At 42.4% G+C, this 25,718-nt stretch overlaps 1 protein-coding gene across 1 annotated transcript in view; it reads right to left on the reverse strand.

Annotated features, from left to right (window-relative positions):
- LOC113450529 (cytochrome P450 2J2-like) overlaps positions 1-15,792 on the reverse strand; it is a 34,394-nt gene extending 18,602 nt beyond the window's left edge. Inside the window, exons 1-4 of the mRNA XM_026721751.2 lie at positions 15,568-15,792; positions 6,165-6,327; positions 3,195-3,344; positions 2,567-2,727 (exon numbers count right to left, since the gene is read on the reverse strand). Of these exons, the coding sequence (XP_026577536.1) occupies positions 2,567-2,727; positions 3,195-3,344; positions 6,165-6,327; positions 15,568-15,735 (642 nt within the window). The 5' untranslated portion in view covers positions 15,736-15,792. The remainder of the gene's footprint in view (positions 1-2,566; positions 2,728-3,194; positions 3,345-6,164; positions 6,328-15,567) is intronic.
- Between the last annotated feature and the right edge of the window lie 9,926 nt (positions 15,793-25,718).

Below are 25,718 nucleotides of genomic sequence, written 5' to 3' on the forward strand. Positions count from 1 at the left end.
TTCTTCAGCTCTGACTGGACGGTGGGGAATGGAAGGATTTATACTCCTTGCAGACAGCTAGCCGCTCTTTTGAAGACAGGAAAGTCCACAATTTGGACAGAGCAGACCTCTGGTTTGAAAGAGGGGTCAAAGAAATGCTATAGGGTTTCCTGCCTAAGCAGGGGGTTGGACTAGAAGACCTCGAAGGTCCCTTCCAACTACTCTACTCTACTCTACTCTACTCTACTCTACTCTACTCCAGAGGTGGCATTTAGCAGGTTTTGACCAGTTCTAGAGAACCGGTAGCGGAAATTTTGAGTAGTTTGGAGAACCGGCAAATACCAGCTCTGCCTGGAGATTTTACAAGATCCTTCCCCTACCATGCCCACCAAGCCATGCCCACAGAACTGGTAGTAAAAAAAAAAATTGAATCCCACCACTGTTCTATTCTATTCTATTTTGAGGCCATCTATATCAAAATTGAACAGTCCTCTCTCAACAGAAGAGGAGGGATACGACATCATCTATCTCCAATAGTACAACACAGTCCTTTCCACAGTTCCAAGAAGGCTCCACAGCCATTTGAACCACTTAGGTGATCCTGAGGACACAGATAAGCCTCCAAGTGGCCTCAACGACACTCTAAAAAGGATGCAAATAACCCGCTGTCTGCAAGGGGTATAAATCCTTCCATTCCCCACCATCCAATCAGAGCAAAAGAAACTTCTTGGATGAGAAGCAAAATGTGTTCAAAGAAAAAAAACAAGGAAGTCCAGAGAAAGCACCTTTGGGACAAGAGAAAGAGAGTCCAAGTTTCAATGGCAAAGAAGGGTTGACAATTGAACCATGAACCAGCTTCTATGAATTATCAGAGAAAAGCTCACCAGATGACCAGCAAAATTAGAACTAAAGTCGATGGAGGCAATCCACAAGAGATGCCTAAATGTAGTTCTCAACTTACAACCATACATTTAGTGACTGTTCGAGGTTACAGCGGCACTGAAAAAAGTGATTGTTTTTCACTCTTACGACTGTTGCAGCATCCCCAGGGTCACGTAATCAAAATTCGGACACTGGGCAACTGGTATGTATAAGTCAAGGATGACAACAGGCAGGATCTCCAAATCTCCAAATCTCCAATTAAGTTTGTATGCATCTCTCTTTCTGTCTCTCTCTTTCTGTCATTTTGTCTCTCTCTTTCTGTCTCTCTCTTTCTGTCACTCTGTCTCTCTCTCTCTCTTTCTGTCTCTCTCTTTCTGTCATTCTGTCTCTGTCTCTTTCTGTCACTCTGTCTCTGTCTCTGTCTCTCTCTCTCTTTCTGTCTCTCTCTTTCTGTCACTCTGTCTCTCTCTCTGTCTCTCTTTCTGTCTCTCTCTTTCTGTCACTCTGTCTCTGTCTCTGTGTCTCTCTCTGTCTCTCTCTTTCTGTCTTTCTCTTCCTGTCTCTCTGTCTCTCTCTCTCTCTCTCTCTTTCTGTCTCTCTCTTTCTGTCACTCTGTCTCTCTCTTTCTGTCTCTCTCTATCTGTCACTCTGTCTCTCTCTCTTTCTCTCTCTTTCTGTCACTCTGTCTCTTTCTCTCTTTCTGTCTCTCTCTTTCTGTCACTCTGTGTCTTTCTCAGTCTCTCTCTCTTTCTGTCTCTCTCTTTCTGTCTCTCTCTATCTGTCACTCTGTCTCTCTGTCTCTCTCTCTCTGTCTCTCTCTCTTTCTGTCACTCTCTCTCTTTCTCTCTCTCTCTTTCTGTCTCTCTCTTTCTGTCTCTCTCTTTTTGTCACTCTCTCTCTGTCTCTCTGTCTCTCTCTCTTTCTGTCTCTCTCTTTTTGTCACTCTGTCACTCTCTCTATTTCTGTCTTTCTGTCTCTCTGTCTCTGTCTCTGTCTCTGTGTGTGTGTATGTGTTTGTGTGTGTACAGGTAGTCCTCGATTTATGACCACAACTGAGCCCAGTATTTATGTTGGTAAGTGAGAAATTTATTAAATGAGTTTTCCCCTATTTTATTGACTTTTCTTGCCACATTTGTTAAGTGAATCACTGCAGTTGTAAATTAGTAATGCATTTGTTAAGTGAATCTCATTTCTCCATTCATTTTGCCTGTCAGACAGTTGCAAAAGGTGATCACGTGACCCCAGGCCCCTGCAAACGTCATAAATGTGAGTCAGTTGTCAAACATCCAAGTATAAATCATGTGACCATGGGGATGCTGCAATAGTCATAAATATGAAAAATGGTTATGAGTCACTTTTTTCAGTGCTGTTGTAACTTTGAACAGTCACTGTTGTAATCGATGACTACCTGTGTTCTATTTTTAAAGCTATCAACTCACCAATGATAATGGGCAGAAAATTCCATGGTCACCTTTCTGTCTTTTGGCTCATGTCTGCCTTCATTCCAAAATGGCTACCTTCAAGCTTAAGGGTCAACTTATTTCAAAGGGTACAATATTACTGTTGTATTATATCATTCAAGAATGGCCAATATTTAACTGAGATGGGTTTCTTTTAAACACCATCAGTCCATTGTTCTAGAAAATCTGAAATTAAGTAACTCAGATTGGGTAGGAGAAGGAAAAACAAAGGTACTACAACTTACTACGTAGAAGATACTGCTCCCAAATTTTAAGGCAATCGAAATGGCTTTCACCAACTCCAGGAAGTCCTGATCGTTGTTGGAAAAATGATGTCCAAAAGCAATAGCACAAATCACACTGCAAACTGATCTCATGATGGGGAGGAATGGGTCAAATGGCTGTCCTGAAAATAGAAGAATTTGTATTTATATTCACCTTAATACTTCCTTTCCCAGTTATATCAAAACTTGGATGCCTGGTAGATCTTGTTAGAAATAAGTTGTCCCCACGTCAAGTTAGCTGGTATGACTTGTTCCACCCTGACCCAACCATCCCGAGTCAGCCACACCCAGTGAGCGACGTTGAATCAGCCCCACCCACCATACCACGCCCACCATGCCACACCCACCCAACCATGCCCACCTGGCTGTTGTGAATTGTCATAGTTTTACATGCAACTGACCCTTTGAGGGCAACCAAAATGTTGATGCAGCACACAATAAAATTGAGTTTGATACTCCTGGTAAAGGGTCTCCTCCTTGAGCAGGGGGTTGGACTAGAAGACCTCCAAGGTCCCTTCCAACTCTCTTACTCTGTTATTCTGTCTGCACCATTATATTCAAGCAGACATCATCTCAGATTGTCACATACCCTTTGTCTCAGCAAAGAATTCCACAAGTCGTTGGGCCTCCTCTTCGATTTGCGATTCCATGCCTTTATTCCCCAGTCCCAACTTCCTCATGGTGACAACACCAAACCGTCTTTGCTGCTCCCAGGTGTGACCATTTGAAAAGACAATACCTGACATCACCGAGACAGATAGAAACATTAGTGTTCACAAAAATGTAAAATTAATCAGATTGATAGCCTTCAAAATGTATCTTGGTACTCAACTTCTTAGAAACTCATCAAATTTGCTACTCATTGAATTTTGACATGAACATATTCCTTGTTTGTTTGGTACTCAATGCATAAGCTAGCATTTGTTAGCGTTGGCTGCCTTGTGACTCTGTACTTTATCCCTTAGGGGAGAAAATTATTTGGTACTCATTGCATCTCCTGGAACAAATTCATGATGAGAACCCAGGTATCACTGTATATGCAACAGCCTCCTGTGTTGAATAATCTAACCTCTTTTATCCATCTTTTTACATCAAATAGTAGTTTGTGTCTCATTCGTCAAGAGTCAAGAATCTTCAGGCACAACACTTAATAGTCATAGGGTACAATAAGAATAGAATAGAAATAGATTATAGAAATAGAAATAAGAGAAGAGAAGAGAAGAGAAGAGAAGAGAAGAGAAGAGAAGAGAAGAGAAGAGAAGAGAAGAGAATTAGAATTAGAATTAGAATTAGAATTAGAATTAGAATTAGAATTAGAATTAGAATTCTTTATTGGCCAAGTGTGATTGGACACACAAGAAATTTGCCTTGGTGCAAATGCTCTCTGTATACATAAAAGAAAAGATACATTCATCAGGAGTCGAGAATTATAAGGTACAACACTTAATAATAGTCATAGGGTACAAATAAGCAATCCAATCATACTGGGAAACAGTCAATATAAATCGTAGCAATACAAGCGACAAAGTTACAGCCATACAGTCACAAATGGGAGGGGTAGGCAATAAGGAGTGATGAGAAGATTAATAGTAATAGTAATGCAGACTTAGTAAATAGTTGGACAGTGTTGAGGGATTTATTTGTTTAGAAGAGTGATGGCTTTCGGGAAAAGACTGTTCTTGTGTCTAGTTGTTCTGATGTGCAGTGCTCTATAGTGTCATTTTGAGGGAAGGAGTTGAAACAGTTTATGTCCAGGATGTGAGGGGTCTGTAGATATTTTCCCAGCCCTCTTTTTGACTCGTGAAGTATACAGGTCCTCCATGGAAGGTTGCTAGCAATTGTTTTTTTCTGATACAGAGAAAATGACTCTTCAGAAGTTCAGGCTTCCATGTAGCAGAGTTCTGAGCACCCTTTTAACCTCATAGGTGACTACTGAAGTCCCGCACCCTGCTTCTTCCTTGAAGGTTTCTCCTTAACATGGAGGACAAGATTGTTGGGGGCAATAGGCTGACACTGTAAACCAGGGGTATCAAACTCAATTTGATTGAGGGCTGCATCAGGGCTGTGGTTGACCTCGTGGGGTCAGGCGGGCATGACCGACTGGGTGGGCTGACCAGCTTGATGCCACTCCCCAAATTGCTGGCATGTTTCCTCTTCACATTGGGTAGACTGGGCCAAAGCTTCGCTGGCCTGATGTTTCCTCTTTGTATTGGGTAGACCAAGCTGAACCTACATTGGCCTGATCTTTCCTTTTTGCGTTGGGTAGACCAGGCCGAAGCTACATTGGTCTGATCTTTCCTTTTCACCTTGGGTAGACTAGGATGGCCCCGCAGGTCAGATCCAACCACATCAGGGGCCGGATCTGGCCCACGGGCCTTGAGTTCGACACCTCTACTGTAAACCACTTAGAGAGGACTGTAAGCACTGGGAAGCAATATATAAGTCTAAGTACTATTGCTATTACATCTATGAGAGAAACTTCTTAAATGGATATCCTAATTCGAGTATGTGGTTGCCTAAATTACTGTTCTTCTTGTACTATTTTCAAATAAGGTCTTCCCTAGCTTAATGTGGTCTATTAAAAAGTGCCCAGCCGGTTATCCTTCTCGTGGGAACAATCATATCATCTCCCTTCATCTTCTGGGAGTCTTGCAGAATCTGATAAATAGATGATACAATACTCTTTGCTTCATAAGAGAGTTGGCAAATCCACACCAAAGGGTAATCCTAGAGTTGCAGGCAGATAGCAGGATCAGAGAAGACTGTTTATTCCTTTGCAGGAAAGGTTCAGCCTTCTCCAACTGCCAGATATTCTAATCCAAACTTCAGACTGTTAGCCCACGTTGATTTTGACCCTAATCCCAGGGGTGGGCTGCCACTGGTTCGCACCAATTCGCACAAACCAGATGTTAATTTTACATCTGATTCACTGAACCAATAGTTCAGCTGACTGGCTGGCCCTGCCCACCCCACCCCACCAAAGGAGTCTCCACAGGGCCTGTAGTGTATTTAAATAGAGACTTCTAGGGTGATGTTCCTATTGGTTAACAGAAGCAACGATACGATTGGTTAGTAATGTTAGTACCTGATTGGCCGCCAATAGCGGTGGGAAGTTTAACTAAATGTCATTGGTTGCAAGCCATGGAGCAGCCGCTATAAAAAGGGCTGCTGCGGTTCGACTGCAGTTGAAGTTACTGTTATTATTAAAGAGCTGAATTCAACTCCGGTCTGCGAGTCTCTTTACTGGCGACAGAACAGGGCCCATTTTGGATCCCAGGTAAGTGCAGAATCCATACGGAGGCTCAGGAAGAGCAAAAACCAGGTCTCCCAGAGCCTCCCGAAGGCCAGAAATGGGCCTGTTTCCGGCCTCCAGAAAGCCTCCAGAGCCCAGGGAGTATGAAAACAGGCCCGCCCTGCTATGGTGCAGGAGGCCGACTAGGCCACGCCCACCATGGCCATGCCCACCCGGCAACTGTCCAGAGAAACAGTTGCTAAATTATTTGAAGCCCACCCCTGACTAATCCTAACAAGACAGCACCCAATAATTCCTATGACTTACCCCTTTTTTGAGTGGAAGCTAAAACAAACGGTGTGACTGGGCGATCAGCAAAGGCTTCTGAATGGTCAATTAGTCCTTGTTTCACAGCTTGGTATCCAGAGAGGATTATAATATGATAAGGGCCTCCCCACAGAGAACAGATGTTGCCATATTGCTTGGCAAGCTGTAGTTAGGGAACATGGAAGAAAAACAGTTTACTGTATTAGACATAATTGATTAAGTTATCCCTGTTCATACTCAGTCACTATGACTTGGAAAGTTTTAATCCACTGCATGATGTGGATTAAAGATATTGTTCTTGAATCTTTAACTTTAACCAATGTATAGCAACAGAAGTAGTACCGGTAGCCCCCGACTTACAACTGTTGATTCAAAGTTACAACGGCACTGAAAAGAGGGACTTATGACTCCCTTTTGTGGCCTTCTGAGAGGCCAAATCGATGAGGAATTCAGATTCACTTAACAACCGGGTCACTTACTTACCAACTTAACAACTGTGGCGAGAAATGAAGCAAAACTCTTTTAACAAGTGTCTCACTTAACAACCTAAATTGTGATTGTAAGTCCAGGACTACTTGTAGTAGCAGCCACATCAGCAGTAATAGATTATAAACTATAAACCTTTTTTTTTTCCTCAGCAGCTGATTGTAATAGTGAAGTGGCTTCGCAGAAAAGGTGCAGGACTGAGTGTTAGATCTGGAGGATGGTCCAAGAACGGAGGCAAGACTCAGATAACAACAACAGCTCTTTATTAGTGACTTCAGATCTGAGCAAACTATCCTGGCCACAGCAGCCCCTTATATAGGGCTGGCTGCGGCTAGGCAGCCAATGAAGGCGATTTGAATTTGCCACTCTTGGCTGGGCCAATCGCGGCAGCCCATTTACTAGCCAATCAGATCAGTCTGTGGTGACCAATTACGATCTGCTATTTGCGGGCCAATCAGAGTTGCAGGCTTTCAAGCCTGCTAGTCCGGAACACTGAGGATGGTGTGTTCCAGGACTGGTGGACTGTGGAAGTATTTTTAAAGGTGGAAGTGGAGATGTCCTTTTCTTGTCTATGGAGATTCTCAATCACCCAGGTTGAGTGGTTATATCCCAAAAGGGCTTTTCAAAGAAAGCAGCTGGAATTTCTTGGTTTTTTTCCTTTGAAAATGTTACCCTTCTCATCCAAGAAGCTTCTGAACTGAACTGAAGAAGTTTCTTGAATGAGATATGAAATGTTTTGAAGGAAAAACTAGTCCAACCCTGCACACAAGCTGGAGACCCTACACCATTTCCGACGAATGGCAGTCCAATCGTTTCTTGAAAGTCTCAAAACTTATGATGCTCCCACAACCCTTTTCATTTCTTGGTTTTAAAAGAGCATTCGCTGCCAAAAATGAAATAGCTCGTGGATGAATTCTAGTTGTCTGTGAAGCAGTGGCAGAAAAGTTACTATCCTCTTTTTCCACAACACGTAGATGGAGGCTATGGCATTGGAAGTGGAGTTCTTTTTTAACAAAGAAGTTAAAAAAAATGGTCTTAATAACAAAAATAATAAATAAATCAATAATAAAAAAAGGGCAAGGGCCATGGAGCTAAGGCCTATGATGAGAGACTGAAGGAAATGGTTCACCTAATGGGGTACCATAAGTCTCTGTTACGGGTCCTTTGCAACCCAGGTTCAGGATGAGTTATAGTACCCAGAAAGGTTGCCGATTACCTTTGTAGAGCTCAGGACAGGGTGGTTCAGTGATCCTTACTGTTCCATACTAGCAGGCTTGTAGGCCTGCATTCCTATTGGTCTGGAAAAGCCGGGCCGTGATTGGACAGAACTAAGCGTTCTGATTGGTTCTTATTCGGCTGCCGCGATTAGGGAAAACCAAGCGCGGCAAGCTCAAATGCATGTCATAGGCTGCCTAGCCGCAGCCAGCTCTATAAAAGGAGCTGCCTCGGCTGTGAGTCTTGTCTCAGTATCTGGTTTCCTAATAAAGAGCTGTTGTCACTATTTCGAGTCTCGTCTCTCCTTGGGACCCACCGCCCAGACATAACACTGACCCGCCTCTGCACGCCCCATTTTTTGCCTCCGTCACCCTGTTTTCAGCCTCCGCATGCCCCATTTTCAGCTCATTCCAGGCCGCGGGAATTGGAATGAGCTGAACATGGGGCGTGTGCAGGCCAAAAATGGGGCGTGTGGAGGCAGCAATAAGGCATTCTTGCCAAGATGCAGAACAGCATCAACATTACACTCCTTACTTGCTATCTTAAAAATACGCCTCTTGTCTCTGCTGGCAGTAGCGCCTGGCAGACACCTGAGCTCTTTCAAAACGTCTGCATCCTTTCCTAAATTGACATTCCTTACAATTGAATCACCCACCAGAAGGTAGCTTCTCTTTTTAGATACCTTGCTCTTTTTGCATGACTGATGTGTAATACCTGATTCACACTTTCCCCTATCCAAAACTAGTTCTTCATCTCAGACCACCATCTCCTGCTCATCTGAATGATCAAGGTTCCTCAAGCTGGAATCTCTATCCTCTCCCCTTAAAATTTACATGAAACTTCTGGGTGAGGTCATTCACCAGAATGGGGTTTGGTGTTATCAATATGCTAAAGAAGCCTAATTGTACAGAACATCTCCATTCCTAACCAGGCAGGTGATGTTATCATGGTGCATGTGGTACGAATATAGCTTGAAGGGTTGCTTATCCTAATTAATTGTATTGTGCAAAGGAAGCCTTTGTTACTTCATTCTCCTGCTTGTTCTCCTGCTTGAATTTGTTTATTTATTTTATTTTGTCAAGCAATTATAAGATAACAGGTATAAGTATAAACATAGTTATGAATACATGAAATGGGTACGAATAAGGAAAATCAAAGAAACAATAGGACAGGGATGGTAGGCACGTTGGTGTACTTATGCACGCCCCCTACAGACCTCTTAGGAAAGAGGTGAGGTCAATGGTAGACAGTCTAAAGTTAAAATTTTGGGGGTTTGGGGAAGAAACCACAGAGTCAGGTAGAATATTCCAGACATTGATCACTCTATTGATGAAGTAGCATTTCCTGCAATCAAATTTGGTGCAGTTTACCTTGAGTTTGTATCTATTGTGTGCTCTTGCATTGTTATGGTTGAAGCTGAAGTATTCATTGACAGGTAGGACATAGCAATGTATGATTTTATATACCATACTTAGATCAGACCGAAGATGGCCTGATTCAAAGTTTTCTAGGTCTAGAATTTCAAGTCTGGTGGCATAAGGTATTCTACAACCAGTAGAGGAGTGGAGAACTCTTCTTGTGAAATATTTCTGGACTTTCTCAATAGTGCTAATATCAGATACCTAATGTGGGTTCCAGACTGATGAGCTGTATTCAAGTTTTGGTCCAGTAAAAGTTTTGTATGCTCTAGTTAATAGTATCATATTACCTGAGAAAAAGCTATGCAGGATTAGGTTAACAACTCTTAATGCCTTTTTGGCTGTGTAGCTACAGTGGGCTTTAGCACTTAGATCATTAGAGATGAGTACTCCAAGGTCCTTGACAGAGTTTGGATCATCAACAAGGACTTGACTATTTAGCTTGTATTTTATTTTCTGATTTTTTTCTGCCAATATGTAAGACAGAGCATTTATTTGTTGACATTTGAAGTTGCCATTTGTTTGGCCATTCTGATACATAGTCGAGGTCTTTTTGAATGGTAGCAGTATTGTTGGTGGTATTGAACAGCTTTACATAATCAGCAAAGAGGGACACAGTTGCTCTTAATATGATCACAGAGGTCATTTATGTAGAGTATGAAGAGAATTGGTCCTAGAACACACCATTATTGACAGGTACAGAATTTGATAGGACGCTCCCAATTTTGACCATTTGTTGTCTGTTTGACAGGAATGCTTCTGTCCAGTTATGCAGTTGTCCAGAGATACCATAAGATTTTAGTTTTAGGATTTTACCGGTTTGCAGGGTTTCGGTGGCAGGCAAGAATCCGCGATCGTGCATGGTTTCTGCCTGGGCTCGCCACTGGAGCGCCCCGAGCCAGCTGGCTTTGGGGCTAAGCCACCCAGTAGAGGTGGTGAAGATGGGGAGACCCAGCAGGGTCGAGGGGAGCTGCATCTCTCTTCCTCAGCTGGCTAAACTCCCTTTCCCAAAGGTGGTAAGAGTGGCGGTCAGAAATGGCCACCTCAAAGAAGCACTCAGCTGGAAAAGAAAGTGCAGGAGGAAGTTAAGAAGTGAAAGTTTTTGGCTGACCAGGACAAAAAGCAGCAACTAAGGTATCCTGGAATTTAAATTTTACAAAAGATAACATCACTCCCAAAGAAGAGTCAGAAGCAACGAACGAAAGTGAAAAGGGAAAGTTTTTTTTTTTTCTTCACTCTCCTTCCTCACGCTGACAGGAAGAAGAGCTGAATAAAGAAATTGGAAAAATCCGCTTTGGCACCAAGAGGTAATTAAACTGGAAATATAATTAAATGCCAAAGGGACAATAAAGATTTCTGAATACTAAAACATCCTCTTTTTTTCCCTATAAGTGGGAAGGGAGAGGAAAAGAATAAGAGCAGGACTTGGAAGGAGGAGACTGCTTGGAATTCAAAAGAATTTAAAGTTAAATCTTAACAAGACTTCTAAAAGATACATTTTAACTGGAACTTTGCAACTAAATAGTAACCCCAAGAAGAGAAAGTGAAAAAAGAAGAAAGTGTCAAAAGAAACAGCTTGTGTGTATTTGGATTGTTTGGTGACTTTGGGATTTTTGGAAATTGTATTTGAATGACTAAAAACAATTGGGTGGTTGTTTAAAAAAAAATTCTACAATGGCATTACTTCTGGATGAACTGAAAATGGAATTTAAAAAATATAAAGAAGAGGAACAGGAAGGGAAGGGCTCCTTTGGCTCCATTTTTCAATTCTTAGAAATGGCGATTGGTGTCTACAAGAAACAACAAGAAAAGACTGCGCATCAAGAAGATTTGGACAAAGAAGAAGCCATTTTTAATGAACAAGTAACTCTATCTGGGGAAGAAAAGCGGGGAAAGAGAATTGAGAATTTAAGATAAAAAAAAACAGCCAAAAAAGGGAAAAATAATGTGAAAAGTGGATATAATGTTGGAAAGCAAAAGAAAAGGGGAATACAGAAGAGGGAAATGGAGGTGGAGAGACAGGGGGGTAAAAAGGGGAGAGAGAAGAAGAAAGGGAAGAAGGAAGGGAAGAGAAGTTACAAAGGTCTGGAGCAAGATATAAAGAAACAGGACCTATTCAGAGATAATGGGTGAAAATTTAACTGAAAAGGGGATTCTGTAAAGGTACATAAGATTGTATTGTTATATTTGTAATAGAAATAATGTTTGAAAATTGGAAACAACATATGATTTAAAAATGGAATAAAATAGTCAGTGTAATTTAGTGAAACTTTTGTGAACAAAATAAATGAAATGAAATAAATGAGAGAATTGAACTAGGAAGGAATGGAAACATTTTAACTACTCAATGTTTTATAAAATATAAGTGAAGTGGGAGGGAAGTAATTATGAAAAGTTTATAAGTGTTTCCATAGAAGTATGATACTTATTTGAAAAGTTAATATGTAAAATGTTCAAGATTTAAATGAATATTAATATTAATGATAGAATTGAGTTGGTATGGATTGTTGTTTTAATTATGTTATATATTTATAATTTTTTCTTTTTTAAAAATATATTGTGTAGTTTTAGAATGTACCAAGCAGAATCTGAACAGAAGTTATGTATTATATTAAGTGTTATAATTTTAGGGGAAAGATATAAAGGTGTCATACTCCAATCAGTGATCACAGGAGAAATTTTGCTTAATGAGAAAAGATAATAGACAGCTGAAACAGGACAGACAAAGAATATAAGTATGATGATTTGAATTGAGATTAAATAAATAAAATAAAATTAAGAAAGTTGAAAGAGGGGAGAAGTTATATAGAAAATGTGGAATGGTAATAAGATATGGAATGGAATATAAAAATGAGCATGAATTTGAATTTGTGTCTGTACGAAGAGATGTAACCCGGGATCAGGCTGCTTTCAAAAAAGATGTTTTATGTTTCTATGTTTTATGTTTTGTTTGTTTATGTTTGTTTTTAAAAATCAATAAAAATTTTCAAAAAAAAAAGATTTTAGTTTTAGGAGTAGTTTGTCGTGTACCACTGAATCAAAGGCTTTGCAGAAGTCTATGTAAATTGCGTCTATTGCTTTGCCCTGATAGAGTTGTGTAATCCATTTGTTTTTGCAGTGTAAGAGTTGCAGATTACAGGGTAGTTTTTTTCTGGAACCAAATTGTTTATTAGAGAGTAGATTGTTTGTCTCTAAGAGGAGGATGATGGATTGGTTAATAATTGATTCCATGACTTTACAGGTGACGCAGCATAAGGAGATTTGTCTGTAATTTTCAACTAGGCTGGGGTCTCCCTTTTTGAAGATGGGGATGACCGTGGCTTGTGACCATAGGTTTGGCAAGGACCTGGTCCTGAAAGATTTTTCAAAGATTAGTTTAGAGGTTTGGCTATGGCAGTGGGTAGCTTTTTTAAGAAGTAGGCACATATTCCATCTGGTCCAATAGATAGAGGTGGTTTTTAGATTGTGTAGATTTAGATTACACAAAACCACTAATAGTCTGAGGATCATCTTAAAAGGCAGCTGGGACATATTATACTGTAATCCAGATTGCGCGATAAAGAGAAGAAAGACACAGAAATTGGAGTTGCTCCCTCAACTATTTGTTTTCTCTGTGCTCCCAAAGAGATCAACACAGAGCCTTTTATGTATGCATAAATAGGAAGTATGACAGGAGACTGTTCTTTTATAATCATCTCTTACAAGCTATCTGGAATTTTTAAAAAATCTTCTGTTCAGTTATGTCTGGTTTTCTGAAACTGCCTACACAAGTGCCTTGGAAAGGTTTTACAGAAGTAGTCTGCCATTACCTCCTTTCTAGGACTGTGTGAGAAATAAGAATTATTTCTGTAAAAGACAGAGCAATAGTAATGTCATAGTAGCCTTTGTATAACCTAAGAATCCCTGATGGGGAAATATGTAAGGAATTGTGTAAGAATGTTCACTGTAAGACAATAACAAGGCTCTACAAATCTTAGCATACTTAGGACATTAGTTTGCAGGTCAACAACTAAGTTGGCAGGTCAAAGGAAAATTGTTGGCTGGTCAAGAAAACAGATGTTATACTAAAATTAATAATGTGGACAATAATTGGATGTGCCAAGGGGATGGGGATTACTGGAAATGAATAAACAGATGGGTAGGAGTTTCTAGGAAGGGGACGGGGTCCACCCAGAAAAGCAGCCAATAGAATTGGGGGACAGTGACCAAGGCCGTAGGTTTGAAACTTTATTTAAACATCATGAATTCCTATGGAAAGATGTCCTCTGTGGCTCCACCTATATGAGCACAGAGGTCCCTTTTGCAAAAGCTTAATAAAGCTCTTTCTTATTGTTCAGGTATCTCTTATTAATTTCACATTTAAAGGATTAGCCCCCTAAAGAGTTAATTTCACAGACTGCAAAGCATGGGTGATATTCTAGTGGTTCGGACCGGTTCAGGCGAACCAGATGTTAAATTTGCATCTGGTTCACTGAACCGGCATTCGAACAGATCGGCTGGCCTTGCTCACCCCACCCTGCCCCTCCCAGGACTCTCCATGTGGTCAATTTTCAATGCAGAGTAAGTGAGTGCAGGGTCTGTGCGGAGGCTCTGGGAGAGGGAGAAAACGGGCCTTCCAGAAGTCCTGAAACAGGCCTATTTCCTTGGGCCTCCAGAGCCCGGGGAGGCCGTTTTCACCCTCCCAAAGGCCCAAGAGAAGCTTCCAGATCCTTGGGAGGATGAAAAATGGCTCACCCAGAAGTTCTGATAGGCCACATTCACTATGGCCACGCCCACCCAGCAACTAGGTAGTGAACCGGTTGCTAGGATTTTTTAATCCCATCCCACCCACAAAGGCAGGAGTAGAACTTCTAAAAAGTGTGTGTGTGTGTGTGTATTACTATTATTAAATACATACATTTAAGTTAATAAAAATTAAATATAATTGTATTAAACATTACAATTAAAAATATAAAAGCAAATAAGAACTAAAAATAACAAAAAGAAAGGATATCTGTGAACAATGGACTCAGAAGCTAATTTTAATAATGTTTGCTATCGTAGAGTTAATCATGTTATGGAAGAGAACAAGTTCTACTGGACAAGACCAAGACGGATTTGAATGTGGATTTAAAAATGACAAGCTACTTGAATGAACTGGACAAAGATGAAGTACCAGATCTATAAATGAAAAAGGCTATCTTCATTATTAAAAGGGACATGAAAATACAAACCAGAAGAGTGACTTGGATAATATTCCTTTACAAAAAAGATTTGTTAAAGCACTGAAGGGTGTTTAAGAGAAGGGACAAATGACAAAGGAAAATAAATAAACAGGAAACAACAGTCATTGGCTTAATAGCTGGCCATCAACATCCCCAGTCAACAACTAAAAAGCCACGTATAACCAAGCACCATACAGAATAGCCCAAAGAGCACATTCTGGTGTGAGGTAAATTCCCCAAGGATGGGCTCCAGCATGAATCCAAAGGTTTGGAAGACTAACCCTCTGGTTCTGATGACCGAGCCATATTGGTTCCTATAACATTACCCTGGGACATAGCCTACATTCATGAGAAGAGTTATTGTTCTCCAGAAGTAGGACTCATGAAGAAATGTAGAGGAAGAACAGGAGTTGTGTTAGAATTGGAGAAGAGTGATATAGTAAACAGTGAGTACTGGGCCTTTGAGTACTTGTAGATGTGCTACCTAGAGGTCAGGTAGGTTCTGTTGCCTCTCTGTAATTTTGAAGCCTATTGACCTGTGACAAAAGCCTAGTGAGCAATAAATTATGAAAACAGTGATAACTGCCAGGTTCACATAAGTTCCCTTAAATTAGTTCATTAAAGCACAATAGATGCATTCATACAACTTAATGCACCAGTTTGCTTTTTGCTGTGTTTTGATACGTTAAAGTCTGTTCTACCAGACTGTTTAAATGTACATTTGTTAACCAGGTTCTGGGCATTGTGTGAACAACAGCTCCTGGATAAGACATTAAAGGGGACCCCTTGAACTGGTACTGCTTCAGAAGGGATCAAGCGGTTCACTAAGTGATCGGTAGTATTCAAGTGGATCTGTGTGGAATTTTCATTCTCCCTATTGTTGAAAAACCACGTGGTGTAATGGTTAAGATGCTTAATTAGAAGCAGAAAGATCCTACGGGATCCACAGCTTTGGAAGTGCGACAAGCGACTTGTTCCAATCGTTCTTTCTTAGCCCACCTACCCCAAAAAGTTTGGCGGAGGGTGGGGGGTCAAAACCAAAGAATCAAGCTGTTTTATGAAACAATGCAAAAGACATACCTTTCTGAAAGTCGTCTCTGAAATGCCAGTCCCAAGAAGCCGCCACATACTTCCCATCACAGGAAGTGGAAGCGGCCCTGGCGGGTAGCGTTTGCGTGACCAGATCTGTTTCAGGTAGGAAAGAATCTGGCGTGGAATCCAAAGGATCAGAAGGAACAGGAGCTTCATCGTTCTTCTGCTTTCCCACTCTCCGGCCCGATCACCTGTTGTAGGACTTGTGCTTGCTACACTTTTCTCTGAAGACTATTTTCTTTCTTGAGACATGTTTGTTGTTTTAATGTCTCTGCTACCACACCCTTCTATATTATCTCATACTTAAATATCTATTAAAATCAGCACCAGGCTGTTTTTGAATGCATGGATGTTCGAGCTCTTTTTTTAAATAACTTCCACAGCTCTTCATTCCGCCTGCCTGCTATGAACTTCTAATAAATGTGCCTTTGTCTCAATAGTACTTAGACTTGTGTAGAGTTTCACAGTGCTTTACAGCCCTCTTTAAGCTGTTTACAAAGTCAGCCTCTTGACCCCAACAATCTGGGTCCCCATTTTACCCACTTCAGAAGGACGGAAGGCTGAGTCAATTTGAACCAGTCAGGATTGAACTGCTGGCAGTGGGGAGAGTCAGCCTGCAATGCTGTGTTCTACCAAGGAAAGAAAGAAGGAAGGGAGGGAGGGAGGGCGGGAGGAAGGAAGGAAGGAAGGAAGAATAGCAATACCACTTAGACTTATATACCTCTTCATAGTGCTTTTACAGCCCTCTCTAAGCGGTTTATAGAGTCAGCCTCTTGACCTCAACAATCTGGGTCCTCATTTTACCCATCTCGGAAGAACGGAAGACTGAGTCAACCTTATGCCACTGAGATTCAAATTGCTGAACTGCTGGCAACCGGCAGTCAGCAGAAGTAGCCGCTTGTGCATTCTAGCCATTGCGCCACCACAGCTCTTTACATTTAAAAACTTATAAAACTTCTTTTGTCCTCCTCAACATTGACATTAAGATAAGTCTGTGGGTAAGCAGTAGTAGTCATTTCCTTGACTTTTTTTCCTTGTTTTTTACATGTTGAAAGAAGTTTTCTTCGTTGTTTTTGACTTTCGTAGCAATCCTTAGTTCAATTTGGGGCTTAGCATTCTTCACTTCATCTTTGCAGACTCCGGCTAATTGCTGATATTATGCCTTAGTTATGTGCCCCTCTTTTTATGCTTCTCCTTTTTGTCTTTTAATTTATCATAGAGTTTTTTATGCAGCCATGCTGGTTTCTTCTGAGAGCTGTTGTTTTTCTTCTTCATTGGTATTGTGCTAGACTGGGCTTTTATAATTTCACTTTTTAAAGTTTTCCAAACTTCTTGGGTTGTTTTCCCCTGGAAGATTCTCATCCATGAAATCCTTCCCAAGCTCTCTCTTTATTGAAATGAGATCTCTTGAAGTCCAAGACTCTGTACAGGGTGAGGAATATACTAAAACAGAAGCTTGTCCATCCCAAGGATAATTTTTCCATCCCAGACACAAATTGAGCAACATGGTGCACGCAGTACAATGCACCGATCCATCTGCAGATCTGTACATTGGGGAAACAAAACCACCATTTCATAAATGCGTGGCACAACATAAGAGAACAAACCCATCAGGACTAGATTGAGCAGTCCATCTGCATTTAAGAGACAAAGGCCACTCATTTGAAAACAGCAAAGTCCACATTTTGGACAGAGAGAACCACTGCTTTGAAAGAGGGGTCAAAGAGGCCATCTATGTCAAATTGAACAGCCCTCTCTCAACCAGGGGTAGGCATATGGCGTCATCTATCTACAATCTACAGCACAGTCCTTTCAGCAGTTCCAAGAAGGCTCCATACCCATTCGCACCACTCAGGTGACCGTGAGGACACAGATAAACCTCCAAGTGGCCTCAACAACTCTCTAAAAGGATACAAATAACCAGCTGTCTACAAGGAATATAAATCCTTGTGTATTTATCCTCGCATAAATACAAGAAGCTTCTTGCATGAGAAGTGAAACGTCTTCTAAGAAAAATCAGAAAGTCCAGTTGCCTCTTGAAAAAGCATTTTCGGGACAATTAGTTCTAGGTTGTTTCTTTCCTTGGTTAGTTTCCATCCATTGCTTGTTGTCTTGCCTTCAAAGCCTCTGGAGAATAGGTTACCCCCTCTTAGGCTAAGGCAGCCTCTTAGATATTGGAACACTACTATCATGTCTCCCCTAGTCCTTATTTTCATTTAGACATACCAAATTCCAGTAACCGTTCTTCATATGTTTTAGCCTCCAGTTCCCTGGTAATTCTTGTTGCTCTCTCTCTGCACTTTTCTTCATATATTTGTGTGTGTGTGTGTGTGTGTGTGTGTAAAAATATTCATATTTTTCTTCATAGATATTTCTTCATATGAAGGAAAAATAAAAAAATATGTCACTAAACTCCTGGCAATAACAATAGTCTTTTGCACCTCATGCAACCTACAAGCTCCTGGCTCCGCCTTTCTCCCCATCTCTTGAGTACCCCCCTTTTTCTTCTGATTAATGTACATTTCTGTCTCTCTTCAAAAATCCTGCACAAAGAGGCAAGGGAAGCCACCTCTTCCAGAAGAATGAAATATTTTGAGAAATATTTAAAAGGCAGGATAAAATATTTCTCCTAGAAGAGAAATAAAAACCCTGAGGGAGACAGAAACTCAGAGCTCCAGCTTCCTGCCCCCCAACAGATATTTGGTACCCATTAAGTTCAAGTTCAAACCTTTATTGTCAGAATACAACATGTGTAGAATGAGAATGGCTAAGCCTCCCTTCGTGCACACACGCCCAATGCAATACGACTCATAGTGAAGACAGAAGATCCCTAACCCAGTGAATCCTACTAACACACACACACACAATCCTATTGCACCATCTGAACTTATTGCACATCGCGCCGGTCCCACAAGTCAATCAAGAAAGATTAGGCCATCCTATCTACAAAAAAAAAAAGACCTTCAGCCTCAGGACGATGGGATTAGCCCTCACTCAAGATCCAAGCCAGGACAAAGCCATTAAGACACAATAGGAATTGCCCAACACCAAGAGTGGGATTCAAATTTTTTAACAACCAGTTCTGTGGGTGTGGTTTAGTTGGTGGGCGTGGCTTGGTGGTCATGTGACAGGTTGGGAGTTACCAACTCAATATCACTCACATCGAGGCACGCATTTCCTCGCCTGGCCTCTCATGACTGTGGGGATGCTGCAACAGTCATAAGTGTAAAAAATGGTCATGTCACTTTTTTCAGTGCCATTGTAACTTTTGAATGGTCACTCCACACAAGCACAGTACCAGCAAAGGAGGGGGAAAAACTCCAGAGAAGTTCCTGAGACAGGAAGTCTAGTCCTGCCAAGAATGTAATAAGAGTTAACGGAGAGGCAGTTTCTGGAAGCAACACCAGAATGTTTCCTTCCTGCCTTCTTTACAGGATTAGGCCAGTAATTTCTTCTAACAACTGGTTCTCTGAACTGCTTTGAATGGTAACAACCACTTCTAGCGAATAGGTACGAACCTGTAGAATCCCACCCTTCCCCAAAACCCTTTCAGAGCACAAGCTCCTTCATTACATCATCACCCTCCAAGCTTCAACTAAACCTGGAAGCTCAGGCAACCTCAGCTATGACCCCTGCATAGCCCCATGGGAGTCTGACAGCAGCCAATAGAATACATGTTCTTGCACAGGAACAGGAAGTTCAAGTGCAAAGCCCAAGAGAAGGTATAAATATTGTTAGGAATGTTTGTGTGTTAGTCTGCACTACTTTCACTACATCTCCCTGTATGCGCTCATTCTCCTAATGGGAATTACCTCAACACTGGTTATGGGCCCAGGCCATACCAGGCTCACACTAACTGAGAGTTAGTGTGAATACACAATGCTGTATACAGACAGCTGTTTACTGTTTGATTGTAGGTTACTATCCTGGTAAAGATGGCACAAGACACTTCAACAAGTCTATCACTAATAACCCGGTTGGATGGAACAAACTATGTTTCCTGGTCTATGAAATGCAGTCTACTTCTGCATAGAGAAGGGTTATGGAATGTAGTTCAAGACCCACCGGATGTAAATGCTTGGGATCCAGAAAATGAGGATGATGCCAAGAAGCTTGTTGACTTTAAACAGATCAACAAATGAGCTCTTTGTATAATTGGACTAACACTGAGTGACCAGCAGCTAGTCCATATTCGTGGAGAAGAGTCTGCTGCCAGGTGTTGGGAGAGTTTGAAGAGGATTTATGTTCGTGACAGTATAGGTGCACACATACATCTTACACATAAACTGTTTAGAGCATGTCTTCTGAAAGGTGGAGATATGTTAGCTCATTTTAACTTCATGAAAATAACTTTTCAAGAGCTACATGAAAAAGAACTAATATTTTCGGAGCTGCATCAAGTTTACATCATTCTTTCCTCATTGGATGAAAGTTATGATGATTATGTATCTTCACTGGAAATACTGCCCAGAGATAACTGGCATAACTGGAAGGTTGTTAGAAGAAGCAAGAAGACGGCTGGATAGGAACCAACTGAGAAAGGAACAACCACAAGAAGAGGATTTATCTTCAACTGCCTATACTGTTAGGAAATGTTTTTCTTGTGGGGCTAGGGGACATATAGCTAAATAAGAAGGGAAAACAACAGAATACTGGTAATCACCAGAAGGATAAGAAGAATGTTAGTTTAGCTATGTCTAGCAATTCAACTGTAAACAATGATTTGTGGGTTGTTGATAGTGGAGCATCACAGTGCATTACTAAAGATAGAAAAAGATTTGTAAAGATGTCCACGAGTAAACAACATGTATCATTGACAAATGGATGGAAGATGAACGCATCAGGTGAAGGTACTGCATATTGTTCTTGTATAAACGAACATTTAACTATGTTATATGTACCTAAACTGAAATTTAATTTATTATCAGTAAGAGCTTAGTTAATATTGGTTATGTAGTAACCTTTAGGGGAGACAACTGTATAATAGAGAAACAGGGTAAAAGTGTTACTGCTAAATTAGAGAATGATTTATATGTAATACATGATGACCAGTTGAAGATGGCTAACTCAGTTTATAACAATGTTAAGCCACATGATGAATGTATACATTCACTGCATAGATGTCTAGGGCACATTAATTTCAAAATACTCAAACAAACTGTTAAATTGGCAGAGGGAGTAAAATTGAAACCCTGTAGCAAGTATTTACACTGTAATGCTTGTAATCAAGAAAACAGTAAGGTTACTCCAGCGAACAGTCTTAATGGGTCTAAGACCAAAGAACCTTTAGAGGTTGTGTTCGCTGACATAATTGGTCCTAAGAAACCAAGTTTAGGAGGTGCCTGTTATATTTTGAGTATTATGGACCATTACTCACGATACAGTTTCTGCTATCTTATGAAAAACAAAACAGAAACATTCCAACATTTGTTTAACTGGCTAAGGTTTGCTGAGAGAAAAATGAAAAGTAAAGTAATTACTTTAGTAACTGATAATGGGACTGAGTTTGTTAACAAAAGATTCCAAACTATGTTAAAATTGGCTGGTGTTGAGCATAAATGTTCTGCACCTTACAGACCACAACATAACTCGTTTGTAGAACGGAGAGGGCAAACATTACAAGCCATGGCTCACACTATGTTATCTGACTCAGGTTTGCCTGAAACACTGTGAGGTGAAGCCATAATGTGTAGCAACCATGTTTTAAACAATGTAGTTGACACAAAAACTGGAGAATTGCCATTCACTCGTTGGCATGGCAGAAAACCAAATTTAAGTTACCTACACACATTTGGAGCTCCAGCATGGGTGCATATTCCCTCACAAGTAAGACTGAAAGGGCAACATAGAACTAAGAAGTTATTTTTTGTAGGTTACAAGGCCAATCATAGATCGTTTAGATTCTGGGAACAAGGCACAGCTCACGTTTATTGTAGCACTAAAGTGAAATTTCTGGAGCACGTTGGATGGGATAAACTGGAACAGGAATCCCACAATGATGTTATTATTGACACCAAAGTAGTGCCTAAAGATGAAATAGGTAAACCATGAATAGCCATTAAAGAGGAAGAACAGGCACAGAAGGAAATAGTAGAACAGGCACAGGAAGAGGTAGAACAGGAGCAGGTGGAACAGGTGAGTCCACCAGTTAGCCCTGTAATACCTAGATGTTCAACTCGAGTAACATGGCCACCTGATAGATATCAGGCTAGTGTTGTATGCCAAGTGAATACAGTTCCAAGTAATTATAATGAACTAAAATTGTATCCTGCTAAGGATCAGGCTGCTTGGCAGGTAGCAATGGATAAGGAACTAAAATTATTAAAATGACTGGAGGTATATTAAAATGTTAAGTTACCACCAGGTAAACATGCCATAGGACGTAAATGGATATATAAGCTAAAGACAGGTGTAGATGGGACTGTTACCTATAAAGCCAGGTTAGTAGCACAAGGGTTCAGTCAGACAGCAAATGACTACGATGAGGTGTTTGCACCTAGTCTGAAGGCTACTACATTACAAGCAGCATTAGTGTGGGCAGTGTTATGTCCTGAGAACTCTAGGAGTTCTCACTCAGGTCCATTCACTTTGCGTGGGCGTTCTTCCCTTCACTCATTGGTTGGTTCTCCCCAGCAGCCAGCTATAAAAGCAGGCTGCGGGGTCCAACCAGTTGCTGATTGCTGCGAGCCAGTTTCCAGGCGTGGCAAGCACGGTCAGCCCTTTATTGTTATAATAAAGTATTGTTGCACTCATGCTCTGGTTCAGCCTCTCTTTTCCCAAACTTAACACTGGCGACGAGGATGGGATGGCTACCAGAAGCACCATGCAACCGCTGAGTCACTAGCCGCCGATCCGCAGCCAGAGAGAGCGATCGGCCGGCGATAAGAGAAACGCTGATCCGCCGCCAGAGAGAGCAGTCAGCAAACAAAAAGAGCAAACAAAAAGAGCAAACGCTGATCCGCTGACAGAGAAAGCGGCCAGCAAGCGATAAGAAGCGTACGCTGATCCGCAACCAGAGAGAGCGGTCAGAATCGAAAGTTAGAAGCGTCTGTAGCCGCTTGTTAGCCCAGCTACAGGGAAAGTGAAGCGCTGCGAGCCGCAGCCGCTCAGTATTAGGCGCGAAATTCAAACGGCTGTCATTTGAATTTCAAACCTAAAGGTACAGCACAGCGCTGTAGTCCAGTCACTGACGCCCACACAGGCGCGAATCCAAACGCCGCCAACGGCTAACAGCCAAACGTGGTTAACCCAGAGAGAAAGAGAGGATTGCGAAAAGCCTCTCCTGAGCTGAAATCACTTGCCTGCCACGGGCACTAAAACATTGTCTGCTGCCCCAGAGAGATTTTTTCCACAGGTTGTTCAACCGGTCCCAGCACCATGAGTTCCAATCCAGTCTTCCCAGCGTTCAAACCAGATGAGGAGAAGTGGGAATCGTATAAGAACCGCTTTAATCATTATCTCGATGCAGTTGGCCTGGCGGATGCTAGAGAGCATAGGAAAAAATTGTATTTCCTAATCTACTGTGGAGCCACCGTCTACGATACTGCCACGGAACTCGTGGCTCCACGTGAGTTGAAAAACGTTCCGTGGTCTGAGTTACTTGAAATCCTCACTAACCACTATTCTCCCAGGCCCTCACAGATTGCCAGGAGATTCACCTTCCGTATGAGGAAGCAATCAGGCAAGGAGACCATCAATCAGTATATGGCCGCTCTCAGAACAGCAGCACTGCATTGTGGGTTTGGAACCTACCTGGAGGACATGCTCCTCGATCAATTAGTTTGCGGGGTCAAGGACCTCCACCTGCAAAGGCGCCTTCTCGCCAAAAAAGACCTCAACCTCGCACAAGCAGTCGAGGAGGCCTTGGCAGCTGAGCTGGCAGCGCACTCAGCCACCGAAATCCAGGGCCCAAGTGCCAAGCTGACATCACTTCCAGTCCACTCCGAGGAGGTGGTAGCAGAGGAAACCATCAGTGATGAAAACGACGTCCACCGCCTCTCCAACGACAGACGGCCGCAGGTAGGAGCCAAACAAGAAAACATCGGTCCACCCAAGCACATCACCCTGTGCCTAGCCTGTGGGGGATCTCATCAGAGGGCCACCTGCAAGTTTAAAGGAGCCACCTGCAATAACTGCCATAAAAGGGGACACATCGCGAGAGTCTGCCAAACCCCCCAAAGCTCAGCACAAAGACACCCCCCCTCGCACTCGGGACCACAGAGGCAAGTATTGAACTGTCACACGCACCACCTTGCCAAGCACACTTGCCACACTGTTAGTAAAATTTCTCTCTCCGTTTCCCTAGAAGGTAAACCGTGCCGCATGGAGGTTGACACAGGGTCAGCGCTCTCAATTATCTCGTGGAACACCCTCAAGAGGCTCCAACCAAGCCTATCCACTAGCCGGCTCCAGAGATGCCAGTTTAGCCTGAAGGACTACCAGGGGAAGACCATTCCTGTAATCGGCAGAGGCAAGTTCCTTGTCAGTTTTAAAGCTTTTAAAGGTCACCTACCTCTAGTGGTAGTTAACGGCAATCTACCCACCTTATTGGGGCTCGATTGGTTTCCCCATCTCGGCCTAGGGCTAACAGGAGTCCATGCTGTCTCAACCTCAGACACTGACTCCTTATTCGCTGATTACTCAGATGTATTCAGCGAAGAGCTGGGGTGTTATAACGGTACCCCCATCTAATTCTCAGTTGACCCCCAGGCAGTCCCAATCAGGCTAAAACCGTGTAGGGTCCCATTTGCTATTCGGCCAAAACTAGATGCGGAATTGGATAAACTGTTAAAACAAGGGGTCATTGAGCCAACAGATTTCGCCAAATGGGAGACGCCCATTGTCACACCCCTCAAAAAAGACGGTAGCCTGAGAATTTGCTCGGACTACAAGACGACAATCAAAAAAATTTTACAAGTTAGCGCTTATCCGGTGCCCGTCATTCAGCATTTATTACACACATTCGAACCAGGCAGCATTTTTGCTAAATTGGACATGTCTCAAGCATATCAGCAGTTCCCTGTTGATAACCAAACAGCGGAACTCCAGACCATTGTCACTCACAGGGGTGCCTTCCGATGCAAGTGTCTCCAATTTGGCGTAAGTGTTGCCCCAGGTATTTTTCAATCCCTCATGGAGCGGATTTTGCAGGGCCTCCCTGGTGTAGTACCCTACTTCGACGACATCTTAGTCTCGGCCAGGGACAGACCCCAACTCTTCCAGAGAGTTCGAGCAGTGTTAGAGAGGTTCAGACAGCATGGCCTCAAGTTGAAAAAAGAAAAATGTGCCATTGCCCCTAGACAGGTGGACTTTCTAGGTTATAAAATTGACGCCTCTGGCATTCACCCCCTGGAGTCCAAGGTTAAGGCAATCCACGAGGCACCCACTCCAACCTCCAAAACTGAACTACAGGCTTTCTTGGGGCTATTGAACTTTTACGCATCCTTCTTGCCCCATAAAGCATCAGTAGCCGAACCCCTACACAGATTACTGGATAAAAAGTCACCTTGGCACTGGGGGCACAAAGAAAACCATGCGTTCCACGCCGTCAAATCACTACTCACGTCAGAGGCGGTACTTATTCAATTCGACCCCAACCTTCCTTTAGTGCTGGCAGCAGACGCATCCCCTTTTGGAATTGGGGCGGTCTTAAGTCACAGGCTTCCCAATGGCGCCGAGGCTCCCATCGCCTTTTTCTCAAGGACGCTCTCTGCCACGGAGCGCAATTACAGCCAGATCGATAAGGAAGCCCTAGCAGCTGTTGCAGCCGTGAAAAAATTTCACGAATTTCTCTTTGGCCATTTTTTCGAACTGGTCACGGACCACAAGCCCCTCCTGGGCCTACTGGCCGGGGACAAACAGACCCCTCAAGTCCTTTCCCCTAGGATGACAAGGTGGACCCTCTTCCTAGCAGCCTACTCCTACAGACTTATACACCGCCCGGGTAAAACACTGTCCCACGCTGACGCTCTCAGTCGCTGCCCCTTGCCGGCTCCGGCTGAAGACCCTGCTCCTGTCCACGCTATTTTCGAGATCACCCAGTTGGACCTGCCCATCACTGCCCTTGACATTGCTGCTAAAACCAAGGCAGACCAAACGCTCGCCCAGGTGCTCGACTGGGTACGGAGGGGGTGGCCGGG

Source organism: Pseudonaja textilis, chromosome 4 (genome assembly GCF_049901715.1).
Source record: "Pseudonaja textilis isolate UNSWEBS1 chromosome 4, rPseTex1.2, whole genome shotgun sequence".
NCBI lineage: Eukaryota > Metazoa > Chordata > Lepidosauria > Squamata > Elapidae > Pseudonaja > Pseudonaja textilis.